The 22,387-nt window shown below is 44.0% G+C and overlaps 1 protein-coding gene across 1 annotated transcript; it reads right to left on the bottom strand.

Moving 5' to 3' along the window:
• Nucleotides 1-223: 223 nt before the first annotated feature.
• Nucleotides 224-22,192, bottom strand: LOC142588086 (uncharacterized). The gene is made up of 17 exons (XM_075699547.1): nt 21,727-22,192; nt 21,455-21,612; nt 20,709-20,779; nt 18,389-18,546; nt 17,510-17,601; nt 17,304-17,410; nt 16,554-16,656; nt 13,498-13,584; nt 11,692-11,782; nt 11,510-11,561; nt 9,090-9,199; nt 8,174-8,364; nt 5,278-5,369; nt 4,154-4,295; nt 2,919-3,002; nt 2,318-2,427; nt 224-1,622 (listed from the first exon to the last, which is right to left on the bottom strand). Exons 1-17 carry the CDS (start codon nt 22,040-22,042, stop codon nt 1,577-1,579), a joined length of 2,010 nt encoding a protein of 669 aa, XP_075555662.1. The 5' UTR covers nt 22,043-22,192; the 3' UTR covers nt 224-1,576.
• Between the last annotated feature and the right edge of the window lie 195 nt (nt 22,193-22,387).

Here is a 22,387-nt window from a genome sequence, read left to right as displayed (position 1 = left end):
TTCTCGTGTGAATGAATTGACATTTTAGTTCTTTATAGTAATGACGATACAGTCAAAACATGTGTTAATTTGACAATCATGAGTTTAACCAGGCGCTTATGTGCCAAACTAGGCCCGTGTTTCATGAGCGCTCTTAAGCAAATTTCGATGTCTGAAGTGAGGTCAGATATAAGACTTCAACTGTATTGGTGAAATTATCCAAAAACCAACAACATCACCAGGAGCAAAGCTTGGATCTTTTATTTTAAAAAAATGTTTGGGAAGGTCAGCACAGACAAAATATATATATAAATATATACGTCGGTGTGCCAGGTAACTTGTTCACTTGAAAACAAAGTGTCTCTTCAGACTAGATCTTTGTTGACAAAGAAAGAAAAGCTAAAGCCCCAGATATTTTTTGCCTTTCTTTAAGTAGCGACAAGCTTTCAAGCACCGCCGACAAATCTCTTTGGGAAGCGCATTCTGGCGGCCATGTTCTTCTTAACACTGTTCCCCCCGCAGTCACTTGCGCGCTGCTGTGAGCAAACTTCAGGGCAGGCTGAACACGCGCTATAGCGAACATGCCACGTTTCTGTGCGCATTTATCTTTTTGTCTTTTTCTTGTGCAAAGGATATCTTGTGGTTTGCGCGACCGCAACACGGCAGGCATCGCCATAAAGATGTGTTGAGAACGGGCACCGTCGGCAAGTACGGTTCACAATTACGTCGACAAATTTCCTGTTCGGCCTCAGCAGTGCAGTCCTAACCCGCTTTTCGGTTTGCATTTGATTATTTGGCCTCCTGCCTGAAACTTATATTTTACCTGTGCGGTGTGGCAGTGGCCATTGATGGTCTGATGCTATCTACGCGAATACACCACTTGAGCAGGTTAGGAGGAACATGGCAGCTGACAGAGGTAGATGTCGCTACTTAAGGAAAGAGTACAAAATCGAAGGACATTAAGTCTTGAAGGAGACAGTGCTGCACACAGCCATTGCCCCTGCATTAAAAAGAAAAATACTGTTGTTCTTTGACTCTACCGCGTGGCAGCATTTCGCCATAAATACTCGCACATGGAATTGCTTCAACCATAAAAACACTTTCCCAATGAGGAAAGCTTAATACTTTTTTTTGTTTTTGTTGCTGTTGTTGTTCTCGAACTGATATGTCAAAGGCATGCAGGCATGTTACACATTTCTTGCATAGCTGCCATTTAAAGAGATCACCTTGGTTGGCAACTTGGACCCGCATTGCACTTCGGCCCAGACGCGCGTTGGCAGCACTAGTGACTGACTGCAGAAAGAAGGCGTAGCCAGGTCTACATCCACAGCGTTCATTACTCCAGCTTTCCACATCGTTTCGTGCACACACACACTTTCTCTCAAACAACTTTGTGTGGAATGGTACGATTTCACACTGAAGAGTGTAAGTATCCCCCCAACTCCCCATTTCCAGGTTACGTATACAAAAACGACCATACCTTGTGCACCTAATACTACATGCAAAAGGTATAAGAATTCGGTGAACAAGGTTTAAGTCCCGTAGTGGCACGCAGGCTTGATACGTCGAGGCTTGTTGGATGTTCGTGTGGCTTTCTTCAAAGACCGGCTATGTGGAGGTTGGCGTCGAGCTGTTCCAAGTACCTGCGCATGACAGGAGCATCAACCGTTGAATGACTATGTGTTCTTGTGAATAGAAACAAATTCAGCATTTCTGAGCAAGTTTCATCGCCATTCATTAAGGCAGGTCGTTTGGCACGCAGCTTTGCATCTTAGATTAGGTTCACTTTGGACATACTAATTTGTTGTTGCTGCTCCAGACTTGTGAAGTTGTAAAACTTGTTGCATCAATTTTTTTTTTACTTCACCAATTTTTAGCGAATTCCTATAAAAATATGGCTCGTGTGATTACTGAGAATTGCTTTTTCTTATAAAACAAATTTTCGCAGCATCTTCATTGCATATGCATTTGAATGCGGACATCGCTGTTGGCCCCCGAGCTAAAAGCGTCCTCCGAATGGTAGTTGCTTAAGGACAAAGTTCTCGGCAAAGGAAGCCATAACCTGTCTCGCCACAATTGTGTGCACTGGAGCAGCATCAAGCTTGTGTCAGCCAGCCTATTAATTAAAGCCAGCCACATGAGGTGGAGGGCTCACCCACTGCACGCTACTAATCTTTCCGTGAAGCTTCCATTCAGTAGGTGTCGCGTAGAGGATGATATGCATTGGAGGAACACGTCTTCTTCCGGTTAATCTTTTTCTAGTTGGCTAATCATGCAATGCATAGCTGTAGAGGTGCTGCACAGAGTACAAAAACGGAACTGCGCAAAAATAACTTACTTTGAATTCCACTGCTCCACTCTCGCCCTCAGTATGCTTGGTCCGAACAAACTTGAGAGCTGATTCAAACACTGACTTGCCGCGCTGGACGTCAGGGCATTCTCGCAGTTCTGCGCAGATGCGTCATAGAGGATGCTCACTTACGCGCCAGAATACAAGGTGTTCCCGCAAAACTGTGTGAAGTCTTAGAGAAATACAAATATGCATTAAGAAAATTCAATGAACTGAGCATTGCTCACTGTCCTTGTGAGCAACTCGGAGCATTTTTTAACTCCATTAATTAACTAACTTCTAAAGTATCACTTTAAGCGCAACATCTTCAACAGAGAAGTTGTGGAGCTTATTAACAAACATCCAAATATTTCTTTTTTTCCGTATAATGGTAGCTGCTGTGGTTTTAATTTTTCTGGGTTGCAAACAAAGTGCGCGACATTTGAAAAAGTACCATATAACTAGGCGCTCGTGCATGGCGGCATCAGTACCCTCAAACATGCTGCCAGTGAATATATATATGCCCTTTATGGAGCCCTTTAGCTATTCTAAATAAATTCTAAAGATCGGCTCATTTTGAGACAAAATATTTCTTCAAATGCACACCCACCAGGCTGTAGAAAATGGGCTCGAAGAAGAGTTCAATGTGCAACTTGAACACTCGCTTTCCCACGCCTTTCACCACATTGGGGAGCTGTCAAGAACAAATGAGTGCACAAAACGCTGTTTGAGAACTACTTGGCAGTCGAACAGAGTATCGTAAAAGGTAGTATTTCAACACTGCCACATTATATTGTAAGTATGGAAAGTTTATGGTTACACCACCCTGCCTGCCAGTTTACAATTTCTTTCTTTATTTCTGCTTGTTCCAGTTGACCAAAATGTGACCATCAGAAAGAAGCCTACCAGATAAAACTGCAGAGACAGAGATGTTCACTGTCTACTCTGGTAATTGGACCATTCAAGAGCAGGTCCACCTGAACATGATTAGTATATTAATATGCCTCACCGCTCGTTGCTTCCACTTGGTGTGCTATTTCACTCCAGTGCCTCTGTTGTAATACACTTTAAACTAAGTCTATTGTATGCTTCCGAAGTGCTGAAAGTTGGGCAAGTTGGTATGCATTTATATTTAAGAAAGTTCCAAGCAGCATGAAAAAATGCAGACAAAAGACAGAGAAAACAGACTGGCAGCGCAGGTCCGTTTTTTTCCGTCTTTTCGTCCAGTCTGTTATGCGTCTTTTCGTACTGCTTGGAACTTTTTAAAATATGTATGTCTCCTCTAAAACACGCTTTTAACGCCCTGACCACAATTACTCTTACGTATTTCATAGAAACACCTGCGCAAACAAATGCTTTGTGATATGTTCATCGGCAGTTTGGCAAAACACCACAGAATCCTGCATATAATACAAACAACATTTTGAGGTAGCAAACTAAATAAAAACAACCTCTAATACGACTAAAAAACACTTTTGTTTTTGCTCATTCTACGATTAAGAAACACTTAAAAGACCTAAAATTTTAAGTACTAGAACATAATACGAGAAGCAAAATTGACATCTGAGAATTCAGGCCAATACCTTGCATTACATACAAGACTTGACGTACAAGGTTTAAAAGGCATACCCAAACCATCTTCAGGACTCTTCTTACATACAGCCAACTTGGAACAGAATCGCATCACTATAAGAATAGCCAAGAAGTTAAGAAGACTTGCCTAATGCATGCCAACACTGTTTATTTTTCGACCTCCTCCCCTTCTCCATTATCTTATGCTCAAAAAGGCTACATATACTAGTTTGCAGCAGTAAGGTGAACCCCAACCCATGTTTTAAGCCTCACCTGGCTGCACAATGTCTCCAGCAAAACCACGTGGTGTGCGTAATGCCTGTGTCTCGACGCTTCCGACAGAGCAGGCAGGAATTCAGCGACGCTCGTCGACACCTGAGGTACCTGGGACAGCTCCGCTATGAGGTGGATGCACCTGGCAGGGCCAAGAAACAGGAGTGGTAGCCGTCATCACATGCAAATCTCGCAAAGTAATGTCGGGAAGGCACGCACAATCGCGCAGACGTGGAATGAAAAGAAAACCAGAAAAGCAAAATTCGGCAACTGGTGTTGAGGAACGTTCCAACAAAAGAAAGTGCAGCCAACTAATGACAGATTCAACTGGTCAGTTCAGAGTGCTACAGCGGCTTCACGAAGGTTCCGTTAGCGGGAACTAAGCTTTAGTGTTTGCGTAGGCATGCTCCAGTGGCAATGATGAAGCCAGAGTATCTGTGTCCCTTTGGCTTCACCACAGGATGGATAACGTTTTCTTTATTGACGGTACCGTAAAGCTCCACTTTCCACTTTGTTCATCATTTCACGGTTTTCACTGCTGCCCTGTTCTGAGTGTTTGTGCAAGTGGGTTGCGTGTGCACCTTATTATTTTTTTTTCTGTTGTCATTTGATCTCTCGTTACGTATTAAACCTGTACATTAGTAGCACGCCAAACCTTTAGCTCAGCTAACCTCCCTACCTCTCATTAAAATTTCTCTCACCAGCATGCACATATTTTCACTAGTGGTTGATACTACAGTTTCCTTGCAGCACATTCTTGGAAAAGGCAAGTTGTGTGCACGACAGGTGGGCTATGTGGTATGAATAATGTAAAATGTCAGTGCACATTCATGAGACTATTGCTCTAGGCTAGAAGCCTGGCATAACCCAGCACCAACATTCTGAGCAACTTAGCCCACACGATCGAAATGAAAAATATTGTATCTTTTTTGGTCACTACTGTATATTGAAGTAAAGGGCAATAATAGATCTATATAATGAAGTAACTTTTGCTCCTCCCTCCTTTAACTTTGTTATGAGGTTTCAGAGTGCACTATTAAGCACAGACTCGTTGTTTTTTCACTTCTCAAGGCTCCGACACATTTTAAGAAATGTATGGAATGTGCACCATTGTGAAAACATACCCATCGGCCAACTCCCAAGGCTCCGATGGTTTCCTGTAGTTCCAGTCAGTTGGCAGCCCTGCTTTTGGAGTGAGACTTTCACATGAAAAAGCCTGAAGGAAAACGGAAAGGAAGAAGAGGCTGCGGCTAACTGTTGCAGCCAGCTTCTGTAAAGCACGAATTGCTCTATGGTACAGCATCTACAAACCAAGCATTCCACAAGGTGTCATACACAGGTGGCAGTGTACAAGGGGCAGTCAAAAAGTTCCTGGAAAGGTGGTTCAGCGTGCCAGCGTTACGACCTACGGCAATGCTTACCTAATCGCCTTCGAAGTAGGACCCTTGCGCCCACAACACACTTGCTGAATCTCTCCTACCACTGTTCGAAGCAGCGGTAGAAGGCTTGTTTTGGAAGCTGTCGGAGCTTAGCCATCGCATTCGCTCTGATGTCCTCCACGATTACAAAATGTGTCCCCTTGAGGTCCATTTTCAGAGTAGGGAACAGCGAAAAGTCACTTGGAGCAAGATCCGGAGAGTACGGTGGTTGAGGGTCGACTGGAATGTTATTCTTGGCGAGGAATTGCCGCACAACAAGCGATGTGTGGCTTGGCACATTATCATGATGCAGACACCACTTGCCTCGCCGCTTGTCCCGTCACTTCCTTCGAACCGTGTCACATACCCTCTGCAAAACTTGCAAGTAGAATTGGCCAGTAACAGACTATCCAGGTGGTACGAACTCGTAGTGCACCAAACTGTTGATGGCAAATAATGTAAAGAGCATCACTTTGAGTTTGAATCTGACGATGCATGATTTTTGTGGTCTGGGAGACGCTGGTGTGTGCCACTCCCGATGACTACTGTTTCGTCGCCAGGTCGTAGGTGAACACCCGAGACTCATCACCAGTGGCGATCTGTTGGAACAACGTCGGGTCCTGCATACTTATTTCAAACAGCTTGCCACCGACTGTCATGCTGCATTCCATCTGATCCGTGTTCAGCTGCCTCGTAACAAACTTCGCACTGGCGCGTCTCATCTTCAAATCGTTGCGTAAAATGGCATTGACCCGCGTGAGATACCCACTTCTTTAACTCCTCGATTGTCATTATTCGATCAAGGAAATCGGTTGTTCCACCTTGGCAATCATTTCGTAATTTCGGAATATCGATCTCTCACTGCACTCGTCGTCTTCTAACGTTTCCTGCCCTTTCTTAACGTGTGCAAAACAGTCGTGAACTGTGGTTTTCTTTAGTGCATTATCACCGTACACTTGCTGCAAGGCCGACAGCATCTCTAAAGCTGATTTTCCCAATACGCACATGAAGTTGATGTTCGCACACTGTTCGAACTGCGACACTGCGCCGACTGCCCACCACTCATGTCCAGATCACATGGTGCAGTGACACCACTTTGCACTGAAACCTGTCCAGACCCGCTCTGCCCATGCGCAGGCACACCCAGCCCCCTACCCAAGCACGTGTACGCTACCTTATTGCTCGTTCAGCATTAGTGAAGCAATTCCGTGAACTTTCTGACTGCACCTCATATAGTGTGTTATCTACACAACAATGGTACGCATCAAAGAGTAGAGCAACATGGCCATAACATCTGCAAAGCAGATAATACATTTCTGTTATCTATGCTGGGTTGACATGATTAATCTTTTCCAGCTTATATATATATCATCATCAGGCTCTTTTATGTCCAAAGCAGGACGAAGGCTTCTCCCTGCGATCTCCAATTACCCCTGTCCTGCGCCAACTGATTCCAAGTAGCGCCCGCGAATTTCCTAATTTCATCGCTCCACCTAGTCTTTTGTCGTCCTCGATTGCGTTTTCCTTCTCTTGGTACCCATTCTGTAACCCTAATGGTCCGACGGTTGTCTAACCGGCGCATTACATGACCTTATATATATATCTCCACATCCATCCACCATGGCTTCAAGTGATGCTGGCTAACACTTCAAGGGATGGATCTAGTAAAACATAAATACCCAAGTTAGTGGACAGATTGATAGCCATCATCGTAACACAATTGGTAGTGCAATGCACGCATAATGCGGAGGTTGTAGATTCAGCTCCCACCAGCGACAAGTTATCTTTTCGTCCACTTTCATTTGCCTTTTCTTCATTATTTTCTACATTCTAATTTCAACCACAGTTAATTTCTCCAATGATTTCCTTGGCTTCATTGTCTGTTGGCTTTATGTGGTCATGATTAACAAAATCGAGCCCCTCGGTTTCCCTCCTCTCATGTGTATGTATGTATCTTTGTGAGACCTGTTGCACATTATAAGTGCACGTATCTTTCAATCCCCTTCAAAACTATCTTGGCAGCAATTACGCAAGATATGTGTACGTATATAAAAGCAAACATTTGCAGAATTGTATGGAAGCACTTTGATCAGATGCCCGACGTCAGCTTTCATGAATATCGAAATTAATTTGATGAATGTTGTTCAGCACCACAGTCAACAAGAAGCAGTTGTGAAGTGTGCTTCGAATACCGTAACCTGACACAGAAATACAAGATACCGCATCGACATGACAAGCTGCCACATGACGTTACATCTTGAACGGCGTGTTTGGACAAAGAAAAAAACATTTTTGACCATAACCAACACAAGGAAACGGTCACTCACTCCAAGTACATGGAGATTGTACTCTCATCATCCGACAGTGGTATTTAAACAGCAAGAAAATGCTTTTTTTCTCATGTTCGTAATATACCCAGTCGGTAACAAGAACCAACTTGCAAAAGCCATTAGGTTCCTGACCTGTCTTCGGGCCTTGGGAGAATACAACACTCCTTAAGGCAGCGCACCAAGAACTTGCCAGAGAGACCAGAGGCACAAAGCGACTGATTGAGGCAAAGAACGCTGAAAGGCAAGGAATTAATGTTGTGTGCAGCGCATACCGGCTGGTTAGTGTGCAGGGCGGGGTCGTTGTCGTGAAGCTTTTTGATGGCCTTGATGCTAGGCGTACCACTACTCCCGCCGGAGCCCCAGCCCTGGATCTCCTTGTAGTGGATGCTCTCCGCTGGTTGCTTGGCCACGCCGGCAAGGCCCTCCGTGATTTTGGCCTTCACCACCTGAAAGGCTTCTTCGCCTGCAGAGAGTGAGCGCATCGCCAATTTTGGAGCTAAGCCTTTCTCGAGACTCTGGTTAGGAGACCTCGAGAGAGCTGAACAAGCATGCGGGTGTATGGGTGTATGGGTGTGTGCATGTGTGCGCAGCGCTGGCGCTAGAGATGAGTGTTTGACAGATGTCACGTATAAAAAGAACGAGCGAGATGTCTGGGTCAGAAATTTGCTGCAACCACTAAATTTGAATCTGTTGCGAGATTTCCAGGACAGACTAACGTGCAAGTTTTGGATTGGAGGTTGCATTACAATTGTGTATTCACGGTATGCAACCTCCTATTGCAACCAGGCAACACACCTGAGCCTAAGTTCATTATGCACGCAGGCGCGGCGAGTGATGTCTAAGTTTATTATGCACGCAGGTGGCGAGCGATGTGCAAAACAAAGAGGTGGGCACTGATGCTTCTTATAGCACATCGTACCTGTACACATCAGACGCAGACCAAATCCTTCCGCTGTTGCAATTCACTTTTAAGATCAACACAAACAGGATGTTTTTTTCTCTCAACACATTGTATCTTTCTAGCTAACATGTATTCCTGGTTACAATGTCGCTGTTAGAGTGTTTGCATATGTTTCCTGGCTACAGTTCTCTATTCCCGCGGTCTTACAAAATATATGTTTAGAAGCAAGGTTCAAGAACTTAATTATAAGTGAGGTTAAGTGAGGTTAAGTAAGTTTAAGTACGCACCGTAAGCCCTGACAACATTGGCAAGAGCAGCCGCAGCCCCTTGCCGTACTGACGGTATGCAATCTTGGAGGTTGTTAAAGAACAAAGGGTAGACGGTCTTGAAAGATGCCCTGCAGGGAGAGAGTTGTAAAGATGTGGCGGGACACACATTGGTCTCAACTTGTACAGCGGGTGAAGTGACTGTTGATACACTGAAACCCCAAGAACCTCAGCAAAAGTCACTCACACGCTCCTGCATTCTTAAAGGACCACTGACATGACACTTTTTACTTGTCACCTTTCTACATGAAATGGAAGTCTCAATACTATAAACCCTGGGAAAGATGCCGGTAAATGTCACAGCACCTTAAACAATTCGCTGTAGTACTTCTGTCCATAAACCAGTTTTGGTTTTGGTACCAGGAGTAGATGCATCATGATACACTGGCTTGCTCTGTTCATGAGATCCCTACGACTCCCACACGCGAGCTCAGAAAGAAAAAGAAAAATGCATGCGAGCACTCCTGTTTGTTTATTAACTTTTCTCTGTAGCATGACGTCGCGATGATGCCAACGATGCCAGGTGTCGCATTTCGAGACCCAACTTAAATATGAAATTGAAATAACTTATGATTTCCCAGCCTTTATAGTACAGTCGAACCTCAAAAGAGCAAATTTCTACTTGCAGCAAAAAACTTCGTTAAATCGTGACTTTCGTTAATTCGAGGTTTCAAAGTTTCAGCATTAAAAACAACTTCACAAATGCCCAGAGCATTTCTGGTGGATAGTATCTTGTCAGTAAGGCTTATAAACAAGTTGCAAGAAGGTTGGGCTATAATAGCGCGGTTATGAGCACCAGCACGTGTGGTGGAGATAGCGCCGGGAGCAATGCATCGACAGGGCACACAGTGTCAGAGATTTGCATCCACTGCGTCACTTAGTGTCGTAAATCTTGGACACTATAGCTAACCACACTTAGTGCTCGCAGCCGGCGCCTGCAAATTAAAAACGAAAGCATGAAAAGATACGAGTATTCGCCCTGAGCAAAAAAAAAAAAAAAGAAAGAAAGAAAAGTCACTTTTGCCAGAAAGGAGCATTGATGACGATAGCAAAGAGACAACTACACAAGGTAAGGTTCGCAGTTTTATCGGTGTCATGTGTGCTCAAACAAACATCAACAGATCTCACTCGATGACCACGAACTCGCAGTCGCAACGCAAGCGAGCGCTTCACACCTTGTCTTGGAAACTTGAGATTATGTGACTGCCGACACTTAATGCGTGGCAACAACAAAATATGTGTGACGGCACCAACCATTTCGACTCTTACCTTTGCACTTGCCGTGGAGAGAGCCTATGCGTGAGAGGAGAAGATGCACACATTTCTCCTCCCTTCCCCATCGTGTGCTTGATCACGTTACCGTGCGTTCACTCCCTCCCCATCCCTCTTGCGCAGCAGGTACTGTCAGGTCTGGCGTTTCTCTGAGCGCTGCGAGCTGCTGCGTGCCCCGCTACCTCTGCAAGTTGTTTACCAATGTGACAAATGGCGCAACGCTATTTCCTGCCTACCGTGTACCAGCGCAAGCACTTTGACGGCGGCTTTGCTGCTCAAACTTTTCACGCAGAAAGATGTTTCAAGTAAGTTTTGCCTTGGCCGACATTTTTATGGTTTTTTTGCTAGACGAACTAGCCATACAGGCTCCAAGTTCATGCTTGAGATGGCTGAAAACTTTGTTAAATTAAAACCGTTTCAAGGAATTACTTCATTAAATCACGAAAGAACATGCACGGTTTTCAATGCAAATAAGATCCGGAAATGAAAACAGTTCATTACACTGCGAATTTCGTTGCAGCGAGGCTCGTTATATCAAGGTTTGACTGTATTTGCAAAGTGTCTTCCTCTTGTGTAGAGAAATGTGTAATGGAGTTCCCACAACTTAAAACAAATATATATGCGTCGATACTGCTTCAAACACAACAATGTTAACAAGCCTCCACTACCCCTTGTAAGGTCGATACCAACATTCTCTTGCATTACCGACCTTGAAAGTAAGCTGCCTTCAGTTAAGTGAGGCACGAGTATTTGCATTTCAAGCTTAGTGTGGACCGAGACAAATAAATTGCAGTAGCCTGCTCATTACGGAGATCTAACTTCAATCAGTTGGCATCTAACCCTCCTTGAGCTGATACCAAAAAAAAGGAGTGACCAATGTGTCGATTCCTATGCCAGAGGTGTCAAAATGAGGTCTCAAACTTTGACTTCAATGACTAGGATAAAAAAACTCAGCAAGTTGGTGCATATTGATCTTGTGATTCGTGCAGTACTCAACAAAAACGGGGATAACAATGTGTCTTCTGCACTTCCTTTTCTGATGTCTTTTTCATAAGCACTGCACAGACTACAAGAAAAGCTTACTTCTTCCTCAAAACAAAAACGCTTACTTGGACTCTTCAGGGTAGCACAGCATGAAGTTCCCGCAAGCAAGACAAGCGGCTGCAAACATAGAAGGGGGAGGGGGGAAGAAAAAAAGAAATGATAATATATAAGACTGTTGTAGAACAGCACATAAGCTAAACAGGGTCTAGACAAATGCACAAAAGACTAGTGCGTCAAGCATACATACCATCCCGAACTGCCCAGGAAGGGTCTCGGAAGCAAACGAGGAGGGTTTGAAAAAGCCGGGATACATGTGGCCTCACGGCATCGTGAGCTATCTGAAAGAAATTCAGAAGTGGAAGAACAGCTGGTTTTAATTGGTATATCCGAGAGCTGCCACCTAGTGCCTTTAAAGGTGCTCAACACAGGCTCGGACTTCGGAGTGTGTCACCAATGCTCCCTTTTCTCTTTTTTCTTTTCTTTATTTCTTTTTTTTGCCTAGGGCACCAAAACCAAAGCAAGCCATATTACGGGGTTTAACGTCCTGAAGTTGCAGGTGGGTTATTACGAAGGATGCTGTCTCGGGTTCTTTAACATTAAATGTATATTTAAGTACACATGCGTTATTGCACTCCCACCTTTATCAAAATGCAGCCATTAGGGCCAGGACTCGAGCCCACGGCTTTGTGCTGTGCAGCAGAATGCCATAGCCACTGTGGTAGGTTCACCAAAACCAGCACCATAAAATCACAATAAGAGTGCTTATATTACAAAAACATGCACTGTGAACGCCCCTGAAATGAAATGACTTGTAACACTTGTGAGGAGAGAGTGGCGGCGTAAGTGGACGGAGAAATCTAAGTGAGGCGTGGCTGCATGTGCAGTTCTCAGAGGCTGCATGCGATGGTTGACTGTAGTTGCGAGAGAGTGCACCAGGTGGCAGGAGTGTGACGGAGAGAGGGGAAGGAAGACGTTCAGCACACATATACTTCACCACTAAGGGTGTTAATTTGACGCTATTTCTATATAAAAGGGCGACTTCAATAGCAGAGGTCTTTTTCAATGTCAAAGGTGTATTATACTACAAGCATTTCCCTGTACCAATTCTACACATTCCAGATTGCAACATCCATTTATTGACTTGGAATGCTTGAAAACAGGTCAAATATTCCCAACCTCACATTATTATTTGGTCTTTTGATTGATTGATTGATGGATTGATTGATGGATTGATTGATTGATGGATTGATTGATCGATCGATCGATCGATCGAGCGAGCGAGCGAGTGATGTCTCAAAGAAACACAAGGATGATGATGAGAGATGGTATTGGTGGTGGCTTCAAGTAATTCTGAACACCTCGGGTTTCTTAATACAGCTAAATCTAAGCTCAAGAGATAATTTTTGCACGCTGGCCACATCAATATGCAGCCTTGGTGGCTGTTGATCGAACCCTGTCCGTGTGTTGCAACAGATCGCCACAGCCATTTAGCCACCACAGCGGGTACTAAGAGTTCTGAACATACTCTCTACACACTACCAACTACCATCCTCATAGTCGTCTTTTTCCAAAGTGGTCTTGTCCGAGGACATTTGCTGACCACCTGCCGGCTTCATATCACTCACTATTTCAGTTACATTTAAAGTCACAGATATTGCGTGAACTTAAATGACATTTCCAGCTCAGAAAAAGGTGCAAGTAAATGTTTGGACATATTATATATGCACTATAGACATACATGCATATTACATATGCACACATGCTATAATCGGCACCACCATGCCGGTTGGTCATCAGTGAGCTGCTAGGCACAACTGCATGTGCTCTGGAATGACCGGTAAAGTCCATAGCCAATTTATGACTAGCAGGTTCTGGGACTAAAATAATTATCTGTCCTAGTCCATTAAGTTCCTCAGTTACACAACATGGTGGCAGCGGTGGAATCCAAATTCTCATACGCGAAGAGAGTGGCGCCTCAAACTAAGATGACAATGTTCACAAGCTACAACGGTGCAATCGCCACCCACACTCAGCTCTGATGCAGTGACCGTACCTTGGAGGCAAGTTCCGCAATGCAGGCGCAGGCTGCCTCCCGAACAGCGTGGTTTTCTGCAGCTGCCTGAGATATATAATAGTCGACCTGCATAGCAGACACAAAAAAAGTGTAAGGAGATATGCAGAAAGCCATCTCTGCATACAAGGAATGCAGTGTTTCACATTTCGTCAATGATACAATGAAAAAAGGAAACAGAACAGAAATGAATCAACTGCATACTGGTTGACGTCAAACCATCTCAGTCACAGACCTGTGAGAAGGGCTTCATCACTCTGAGCGAGTGCTAAGTGGGACTAGATATGTTTTATGACATTAGGCAGCGCCATCAGTCGGCTATGAAACAATGAACTGTGCACATAATGTGCGTGTTCTGGATACTGGGTTACTCTCAACACTTGGCAAGATAATTTATAACGTACAGAAGTCAAGACTGAAAGGCACTGAGTTATAGGCTGTTTCTCGCTTAATCGTTAAAGAAATTAAGGTTATGTTAGCTACAGTGCTTCAAAAAGTACAAGTCAGTTTATACTCAATGTTCTCCTAACGGCAAGCAAATGCTACCAACAAAATATCTGACACGGAGCTTCCTATAAGTACATTAACTTTTAAAGAAACACTACAGGTAAACATTCAACCTAGCTGGAGTAAGGAGAAATTATGTTAGAAAAAATATCTTTGTATTTGTTCCATGCCACGAGAAAGACTCAGTCCCATTGAAAATCAAAAACGAATGCAGCACCTCTCTTCCTCATGCCTAACAGCCTGCTGAAGGGGCCCTCGAAAACACATTTTAAGCCACATTCTTTCTGTTGCAGGTTGCTTTGACTGGTAGTTGAGAGATGCTTCTAGCACAGGTGAAAGAACCTCTATCTAAATATTTAATATTTTATTCACACAAGCAAATCACTACATCGCTGCCGATTGCATCATCCCCCAGTGGTGTTTGACAGGAGCATTTGCACAGTAATTGACACCACCAGATGCTCGTCTGTGATTTGTTGAGACAAAGCTGCAATAACCACTGCACTGCTGCAAAAGTGTCATAAATTAAAGATTTGGGTCGATTTCTGTTTGCTGTACTTTTTGTAACAGAAGCAGACACGATCATAAAATAAAAATAAAGACACTGCAGCTAGAAAATAAACTGACTCTGCATCCCGGCCCTGCGAAACAGGATGTCCAATGAAGCTGTTGAAAACCACCACAACTCCTGAAGGGGGTATGCAATGCTTTATTGCTTTAGAGTAATGGTAGTAATGGTAATTTAGAGTAATGGTAATTTTGGCGGCACACTGCCACTGATCATATTGCCATTTCATTTCCCCTTTGCCGCTCTTTGTATTCACGCTGTTCCTCAGGAGTCCTATGTGTTGCCTACCCATAGCAGTGCTGCAAGAACAATGAAGTCAATTGCTAGGCTGGTTCTTTTATATACAAAAGGTTAGTGACGTCATTCCCCACGTCGGAAGTTGCCATCGCCGCGGCAGCTTGCACAACAGTAATGTTTACCGGGAAATGTGTGCAGGGAGTGCTACATGCTCCGCACTGTTATCAGGAGCGCTTTATCATCAATTATATGGTTCAGATGCATGTTTTGTGCTTGCTCTTCATTGAAACGAATGATGTTCTGTATGTTGCATGTGTGATTCCAAAAAATATATCCACATTTCACTTCACATTGCTGAGTGCTTGAAGCCTGCTCCACCTCCGCCACGGGTCAGCCCGGTATTGCACCACCTCCGGGATTGGCGCACATTTTTGCCCACGGACATCGACGCGAAAAATGCAGACCAACGAGAGGCTAACAGCTTCACTGTAATACAGCAGGGTAATACTGTAATACTGCCATCTGCTCTTTAGCCTCTGGCCTTTCAGCGTTGCTTTATGTTTAACAGAAGTGCACACACTAGTAGCTTCTCGCCTCGTCACCTTGTTTAACATGCGCAGTACACTCGTGAGTGTTGTTAAGGCAATACAAGTTTCTCAGCTCAGCGCATTGTTGTTGATGCACATTTTTCTCTTGCGTTGCTTTGCCAAGCTGCCTGTGCAGGCTAAGAAGAGACCTTGCGCTGTCCCATGATGCTTGAACGGTAGTGGCAGTCGTGCCTCCAAGTCGTCATCATCGGGGAAGCTCATTACTTAAAGCCACCTTCCCTTCGAAGGTGAAAACAAGATAGCGTGGTGCAGCTCTACCTGGTTTGTTACCATAGTAACATTATGATCAGCGCAACGGAATCCGTAACCATAGAGCAGGCAACCATGGAGTGCCAACTTCTGTTATGTAGGAGCTTGGAGCTCTCACCATTGGCAGCGAGGGGTTATGTCAGTGGGTGAGAGAAATGGGGATGGGAGACTATAAAAAATTTGAGTTGAAGGCATGCATTTTTTTTTTCTTTTATCTTGAAATTTCTCAGCTGAATAACTTTGAACTGCGTGCTCCTATCGCTGTCGTTATTGTTGCATTTATCTCTCCAACAGTCTATCAACGCAACACGTGACCAAAACACGGTGGCTTTAAAAGTGTTTGAGTGCCCCTTTAAAGCAAGAGCTCCAAGAGTGGTTACATAATGCAGGAAACCTATGCAGTGCCAACAATCTCAGAGGCCATGTCCTGCCACCATTGGTGACTCGTAACGTGGTACAAAGAGGGCAGCGAAAACCACCTAATAATACCAACAGAGTGGCGCACAGTACGAGTGAATTCCAGTGGAGGAATATTTATTAAAAGTGAATAAGTTGTCTTTTTCTTTTTTTTTTCGTTTATAAATGTAGCGTAACTCGCTCATTACTGGCTATTCTCAACAAATCATGACACATAAATGAGACTAAAATGACACATATCAGTGAGTGCCGATTCCACACTTCCCGGCGATGCTACTCCTCTCACATTTACTTCTTTTTTTCACTTAGAAAAGTGCCATTTTAACCAAGATTGAAAAATTTTTTGTTTTGATTTTAGAATAGTAATTTGTCAATTCAGCTCGCCTTGTTCTTGGTGTCCTTTTAAAATGTATGACACATACTAACGATCATACCGTGAACTTGCAGCTTACCACACAAGCAATGTGCCTCTGAACCAACTCCCTGCCTTCTGTTTTGGCAATGCGACGCCATGTCTCCTGGGAGTATATCCGTACCCCATCAGCAGTGTAGTACCTGAAAAGCATGGTCAATTATGGCAACTGCAAATTAACAAAGAAAAAGAGAAAAAGTCGTGTTTTCAACAAATGACTTCAAAAAATACTCGTACATCTGCATGGTCCAACAAGTGTAACAATGTCTCACTGTAATGATGGCAGTCCAGCCCATCTAATCAACAAAAGTGACAACATTGCAGCATGCATACAAGATATTACCATGAAGGTTGCTTGGAAAGAAATTTACATTAAAATTTAAATTAAATATACATTAGAAAAGATTGCATGGGAGACAATGAGACTTTTTTTTTTTTTTTTTGGCAACACATCACTTAGGACAGCATTATGCACTAAATTTGCCAGGTCGAAGTCATTGCTTCCTTTCCTGAGTGACACGTAATCTTTTATGATTGGATAACAGCTAACTAGTTCCAATATGGCACAACTAACAAGCGTCAAGCGGTCAGTGTCAGAAACTGATGGTGTCACGATGAGCATGGATAAAGCTTTCAAGGTGGTTTCACCCCCTATCTTGTGGCTTTTGTGTCCTTTTTCACGTACCAAACGTCCACTGACTGTAACACTAACCTATCCCCAATTCCAGAAGTGTGGTCCATGAATCTAGGTTAACATTCCTCTTTTTTGTGTTGCCCCGAGGACAGCTACCTGTTAAGGCACATCTGGGGCAGGAGATCAGGAAAGAAGAGCTCGCGTTCCCTCTCGGAGAAGGACAGCAAGAACTTCCTGGTCGCCTCTGATGCCGCCAGCCGAACCTGCAACGCCGTCAAAACAGATGCTGCAGTTTTCTTCTTTTCCCAATAGTTCCCTCTGTCGAGATCAAAAAAGGAGACGGTGAGAACCACCATTCTCACCTGACTCCAGTTGTCGGCCAAACCAAGCGCAAGGCACTTGCTAATTCGTTTCCCATACTGTTTCGCAGCGAATAGGCTTTTCGATCCTGATGCTGAAACAGTGAACAACATAAGGACTGTTCAATGCTTCGCTGTTGTCTGTCATGGCAGTTCTTCCCTGCTCAACACGTTCAATTCTGACGACCACCAACTAGACCAAAGCCATGTCGTTTTGACATCACGGTGGCAGAAACAAAGTTTAGCGCTCGCTAAGTAAAAACAATGAAAGCATGCATCGGCTAAGGCAGTCAGTTGGTGATCTCAAATGCCACTGTCTTGCACCCGCTCATCTGAGAGCTTAGATGAGTTTTTTCTAAACTCTTGAAAGATTGGTGGGATTCGGTACACTGTGCTTGAAGGGCTTAACTCATCAGAAATCCATTTATTCGATGACAAGCTGAGAAGCAATTCGTTAAATAGGGCAGGTTGTAATAGACCAATTTGCAGTCTCAGTGAAAAGTTCGTGCACTCTGTTCTGGATTAGTTTTATGATGGAAACAACAAACGCTTGTTATACAAAGGGCTGACTTCACTGAACCATACTAGATGTGCTGAACAAATATTTGTTCACTTTAAAAGCATTTTAATTTGTCTATGCCAGTTTGTTATAGCCAGGAGCAGGGCTTATGGGTCGATAATCCTCAGGGACATCAGTTCCAGCAGAGGCTGATCGGCTAAGCCAGCTGAGAGAACGCCTGTCACTTCCTGTGATGGGGGTCGCGCCAGACGTCGGATCCCACAAAAGTGAAAGCATCCCCAAAAGTAATCGGCCGAGAATGCGGCCTCAGGTTTGACTGCGAAACAGATTAGCAAAAAAAATTGCACCGCGAGCGGCCATACCTGAACAACAGGTGACGAGGGATGAGATGACACAAAATGTTGTTTCGCGAACAAAGCGGCTGACATGTTGCACAGTTTTGCAGAGAAGTTCGAGCAGCGTGCTGTCAACGAACTCTTCAAAGCTCGCTCCACAGCCATCGATAACAGATTGGAGGCACCTGAATCAGAAACAGGAGCAAGTAGCATTCTCACAGGGCCTTGTACTAAAGGACATCATTGCGTTTTTACGACACAGACAACACTGTGGCGAGAAAGAGAAACTGAATATGCTGCACTGATATTAGGTTGTTTTAGCATGTCCGGTATTCGAGTAAACGCAAGCGGACTGGGCGTTTTACTGGATGAGTGGAGGTGCAAACGTAAACGGCTTGTGTGGTGCAGCCACCTGATCACGCAGAGCTCAATCAGACAAACACAGCTAATATCACAGTAACCAAATGTATTTTACTTTGCTCCTGGTGCAAATTTTCGGCAGCGGTGTAATCATGTTGTTGCCAAAAATTTATGCTAGCAAAGTAAAATATACTTCATTACTGTGATATTAGCTGTGTTTATCTGACTGAGCTCAGCACCACCAGTTGGCTGCACTGTGCAGGCCATTTATGTTTGTGCCTCCACTCATACAGTAAAACGCCCAGTCTGTTTGCGTTTACCTGAATACCGGACATGCTAAAACTTCCTATTATCTGTTTTCCTGCCATATCTGTGCATCATATATGTCATACAAGAAGTTATCAGTTACTGAAAAACCCTTTTCAATGTCTTAGAACAATGATTTGTTCAATGATGCCAGGAATCAATGCAATTGTATGACATTTATAACAAAAGACATTTTATATAAACGTTATGGCATTTTGGGAAGATCTTGCTAGTGATTAATAAAATGGTGATCACTTCATGATTATTATTAAAGGGTTCCTTACCAGGGCACATAGAAAATTTTGGTTATTAGCTGGAAGTTGCTACGTACCATCTAGAGAGTGTTCTACCACAATAATTTTTCAAACTGGTTTATTAGTAGCTGAGGCAGAAATATTTTAGTGCCAAGAACCAATGATTTCAGGAGGCGAGCATCACCGCCAACATAACACTCTCTCCATTTGCCCCACCTAGCCTCTGCAAGGGAAATTCTTTCCCTGCATTCTCCTATACTGGAGCTCAAAGATCGCGTGATGTATATATGCCACAGGCTCCGCTCCATATTTTTTCCCCTCCCTTTTTCGCTGCAAGGTGCAACTGCACATGCACGTCGCCTCGCCGGCTGGGAGTGCGGAGCCCGCGAGGAGAAGGGCAAATGGCTTTTGATTTGGAATTTCAGGTCTTTCCATGGTGCATAGCGATGTAATACTTAGCAGACACGATTATTAGCACATATTGCATGCACTGGGTTTTCAGCTCAAAATGACTGGACCTGGTGAGGGGCCCTTTCAGCACAGTTCACACAAACACTTCTCTTAATTATCCCTTGACCGACACGTGAAAAAAAAATATTAAGGAAATACACGGCCAGCGGCTGAAGATTGGAACGGCAGCTATGGTCAGTGTGGCAGGTCTGTCCACCTGAACTATGATAGCCAAAAAAATTCATAAAAATATGTTGACAAAAAAAAACGAAATAAAGAAAGAAAGCCTCTATGATGCCATAAATGTCCACTGAACCAACACACGAAAAAGGACAAGAAATACAGCAGGAGCGGAGGAGCAGTAAAATGGAAAGCCTGGCAGTCAAAAGTGCTAAAGATACAGCCAACCACAACTGTTCACGAACCATGAGATATGATAACAAGCTGAATGCCTCCAAGGACACAGAATGCAGCCTGGTATTCGAGGGATATATTAATCCTCAGACACTCACTTTCAGATACGTCCCTTTCGGTGTGCATTGATTAGCCGGATGAGCAAGATCATCGAGTCGATTAGCCGGCTAAGCAAAGGCACTTGAATCATCTAATGAGCCTTGTACTACATCAAATAAAAGTGATATTATCACCAAAAGTGATTGTCCAAAAGTGACCAGATTTCCAGGTCATACTTGTATGTGCTAACAAAATAATGTTGAGTAGTTTTGCTGGATACAGTTGCAAACTGCTTGTAAATTCACCATTTTGTTAGATCCTATGGTCCATAAACTATTGTGGTTTACTGTGCACATGAAACAATATGCCTTCACTTGGATTGCGACATCTTTACACCACGCACGTTATGACGCTCATGACATTTTACCTCTCTGGGCATCGCAAAGTTAGGCACAGCTGATACAAGCGATTTCTTATACCATGAGGCTTTTAACACATAGTTATGTTTAGCAAAGGCTACTAACTTTATGCTTGTCTCCAGGTGCCTCCAGCCAACAGTGTTCAGTAGAACCTTTGCAGCGCTGGATCCATCATGCTGAGCGAAACAGATAAGGTACAGATTTAACATCGAAGTCCAGGAAATTGCGTCAACCTCGCAATCAAATGGCATTCACAATCATTATCCTCAAAGCAACATGCAATACATGACTCGCAAAATGAAAACAGTTGCTTTGGTTACACATATGGGTGAATTAATGCACTAATGGATTTCACGACTCAAATTTCTATTTTTGTTATCGAACTGCAAGTTTTCTCTATATCCGAGCCGTTCATATTTCACTCCTTCAGCATCCCGACAATCCCGCACATCATAACCCCCTCTCGCTCCTTGTTCTGCAAGTACCACCAAGAATCATCGATGAATGGAGTGCCATACCTTTTTGACTTTTTTAACTTTGCTGAATCACTTGAAACTTATGTTTAGAATGTTTCATTCCAAGTTTAGTTCCTCTTTATAGTGATGTTTTATCATTCTTTCATCATTTATTTCCCTTCTAATGTTATACTAGTTTTCATTTTATTGTGTTTTTATATTTGTGCCTTGACCTTGCTGCCTGGGTCACAAAGCCCGCAGTAAAAGCTGTAAATACATTAAACAAAAAGCTGGATTTTGTATGGATGCGTATGCAGTTTCGTTTCGCAGCAGCTGTTTGGACATATTAAAAGCTTATTTTTGTTCTTTTGCGGGTGGGGATAGAAATGTGCTTACAGAAGACATGCTGGTTTCGGTCTTCGCATCCTCCTGAACGCTACCGGACTCCGACGGGTCTTTGTCCAAGAAGGTTTCGATGAGGTGTATGAGGTCCTTATGATATTTCGCGTACAGCTTGATGCCGTCCGCGGCGCAGAGGGTTCCCAATACGTGACCTGGATACAACGTTACGAAAGCACGGTGTTACTAGGATCGCGCGCATTACAAAAGTCGAGCAGCCACACGAAATGCGCGCACGCTCGGGACGACCGCCGATAACCGAAACTTACCGGCCTCCAAACGCACGCTAACGTTGGGGTCCGCCACCAACGAAATGCAAATGCGACCGACACTTTCGTCGAACAGCTCGTTGCTGGGCCGCTGGGCGGAGCGTCGATGTTCCACGATCGCCTTGGCGCCCAGGAGGGCGCCTATCGTCGATTCCCAATTGGATTTGTCGCTCTCCAGTTTGGCGAGCACGGCCGCTTCGAAGACGCTGACATCGGTGCCTTGCGCAGTTGTCAAATACCTCTGCGCCTCTTGATAGCCTCTGTCCCGTTCCAGCGAAGTCGGGCTGCACAGTAGTTTCAGCGGTTCGACAGACATCTTGCAGCGCCAGGGCCAAGGCGAGAGCACTGCGGTTCACTTTTTCCGCGTTTCAACACGTTTCGGGCACCTCAGCTGTTCAAAACTGCGGACCGAGAAGTCATACCAGTCAGCTCTTGCCAGCTACCATAACGCATACTGCGAGCCTACGAGATCCGCGCACCCGCGTACGACACCGCTGCATGCAAAAATATCCTAAATTATATCTTGTAGCTGAAAAAATACTCTATATCGCATTGCGGACGCGTTTGTATGTCATTTTCTTTTTGTTTGTGGACAGGTAATGTTTTATTTTTTTATCTCGAACTAAATGTTCCGAACGTCCGTAAAGCTGGCTGACTCAGC

The sequence above is a fragment of the Dermacentor variabilis genome, chromosome 7 (genome assembly GCF_050947875.1).
Source record: "Dermacentor variabilis isolate Ectoservices chromosome 7, ASM5094787v1, whole genome shotgun sequence".
Lineage (NCBI taxonomy): Eukaryota > Metazoa > Arthropoda > Arachnida > Ixodida > Ixodidae > Dermacentor > Dermacentor variabilis.
The sequence above is the reverse complement of the archived record's forward strand: the minus strand, read 5'-3'. Positions and strand labels throughout refer to the sequence as shown.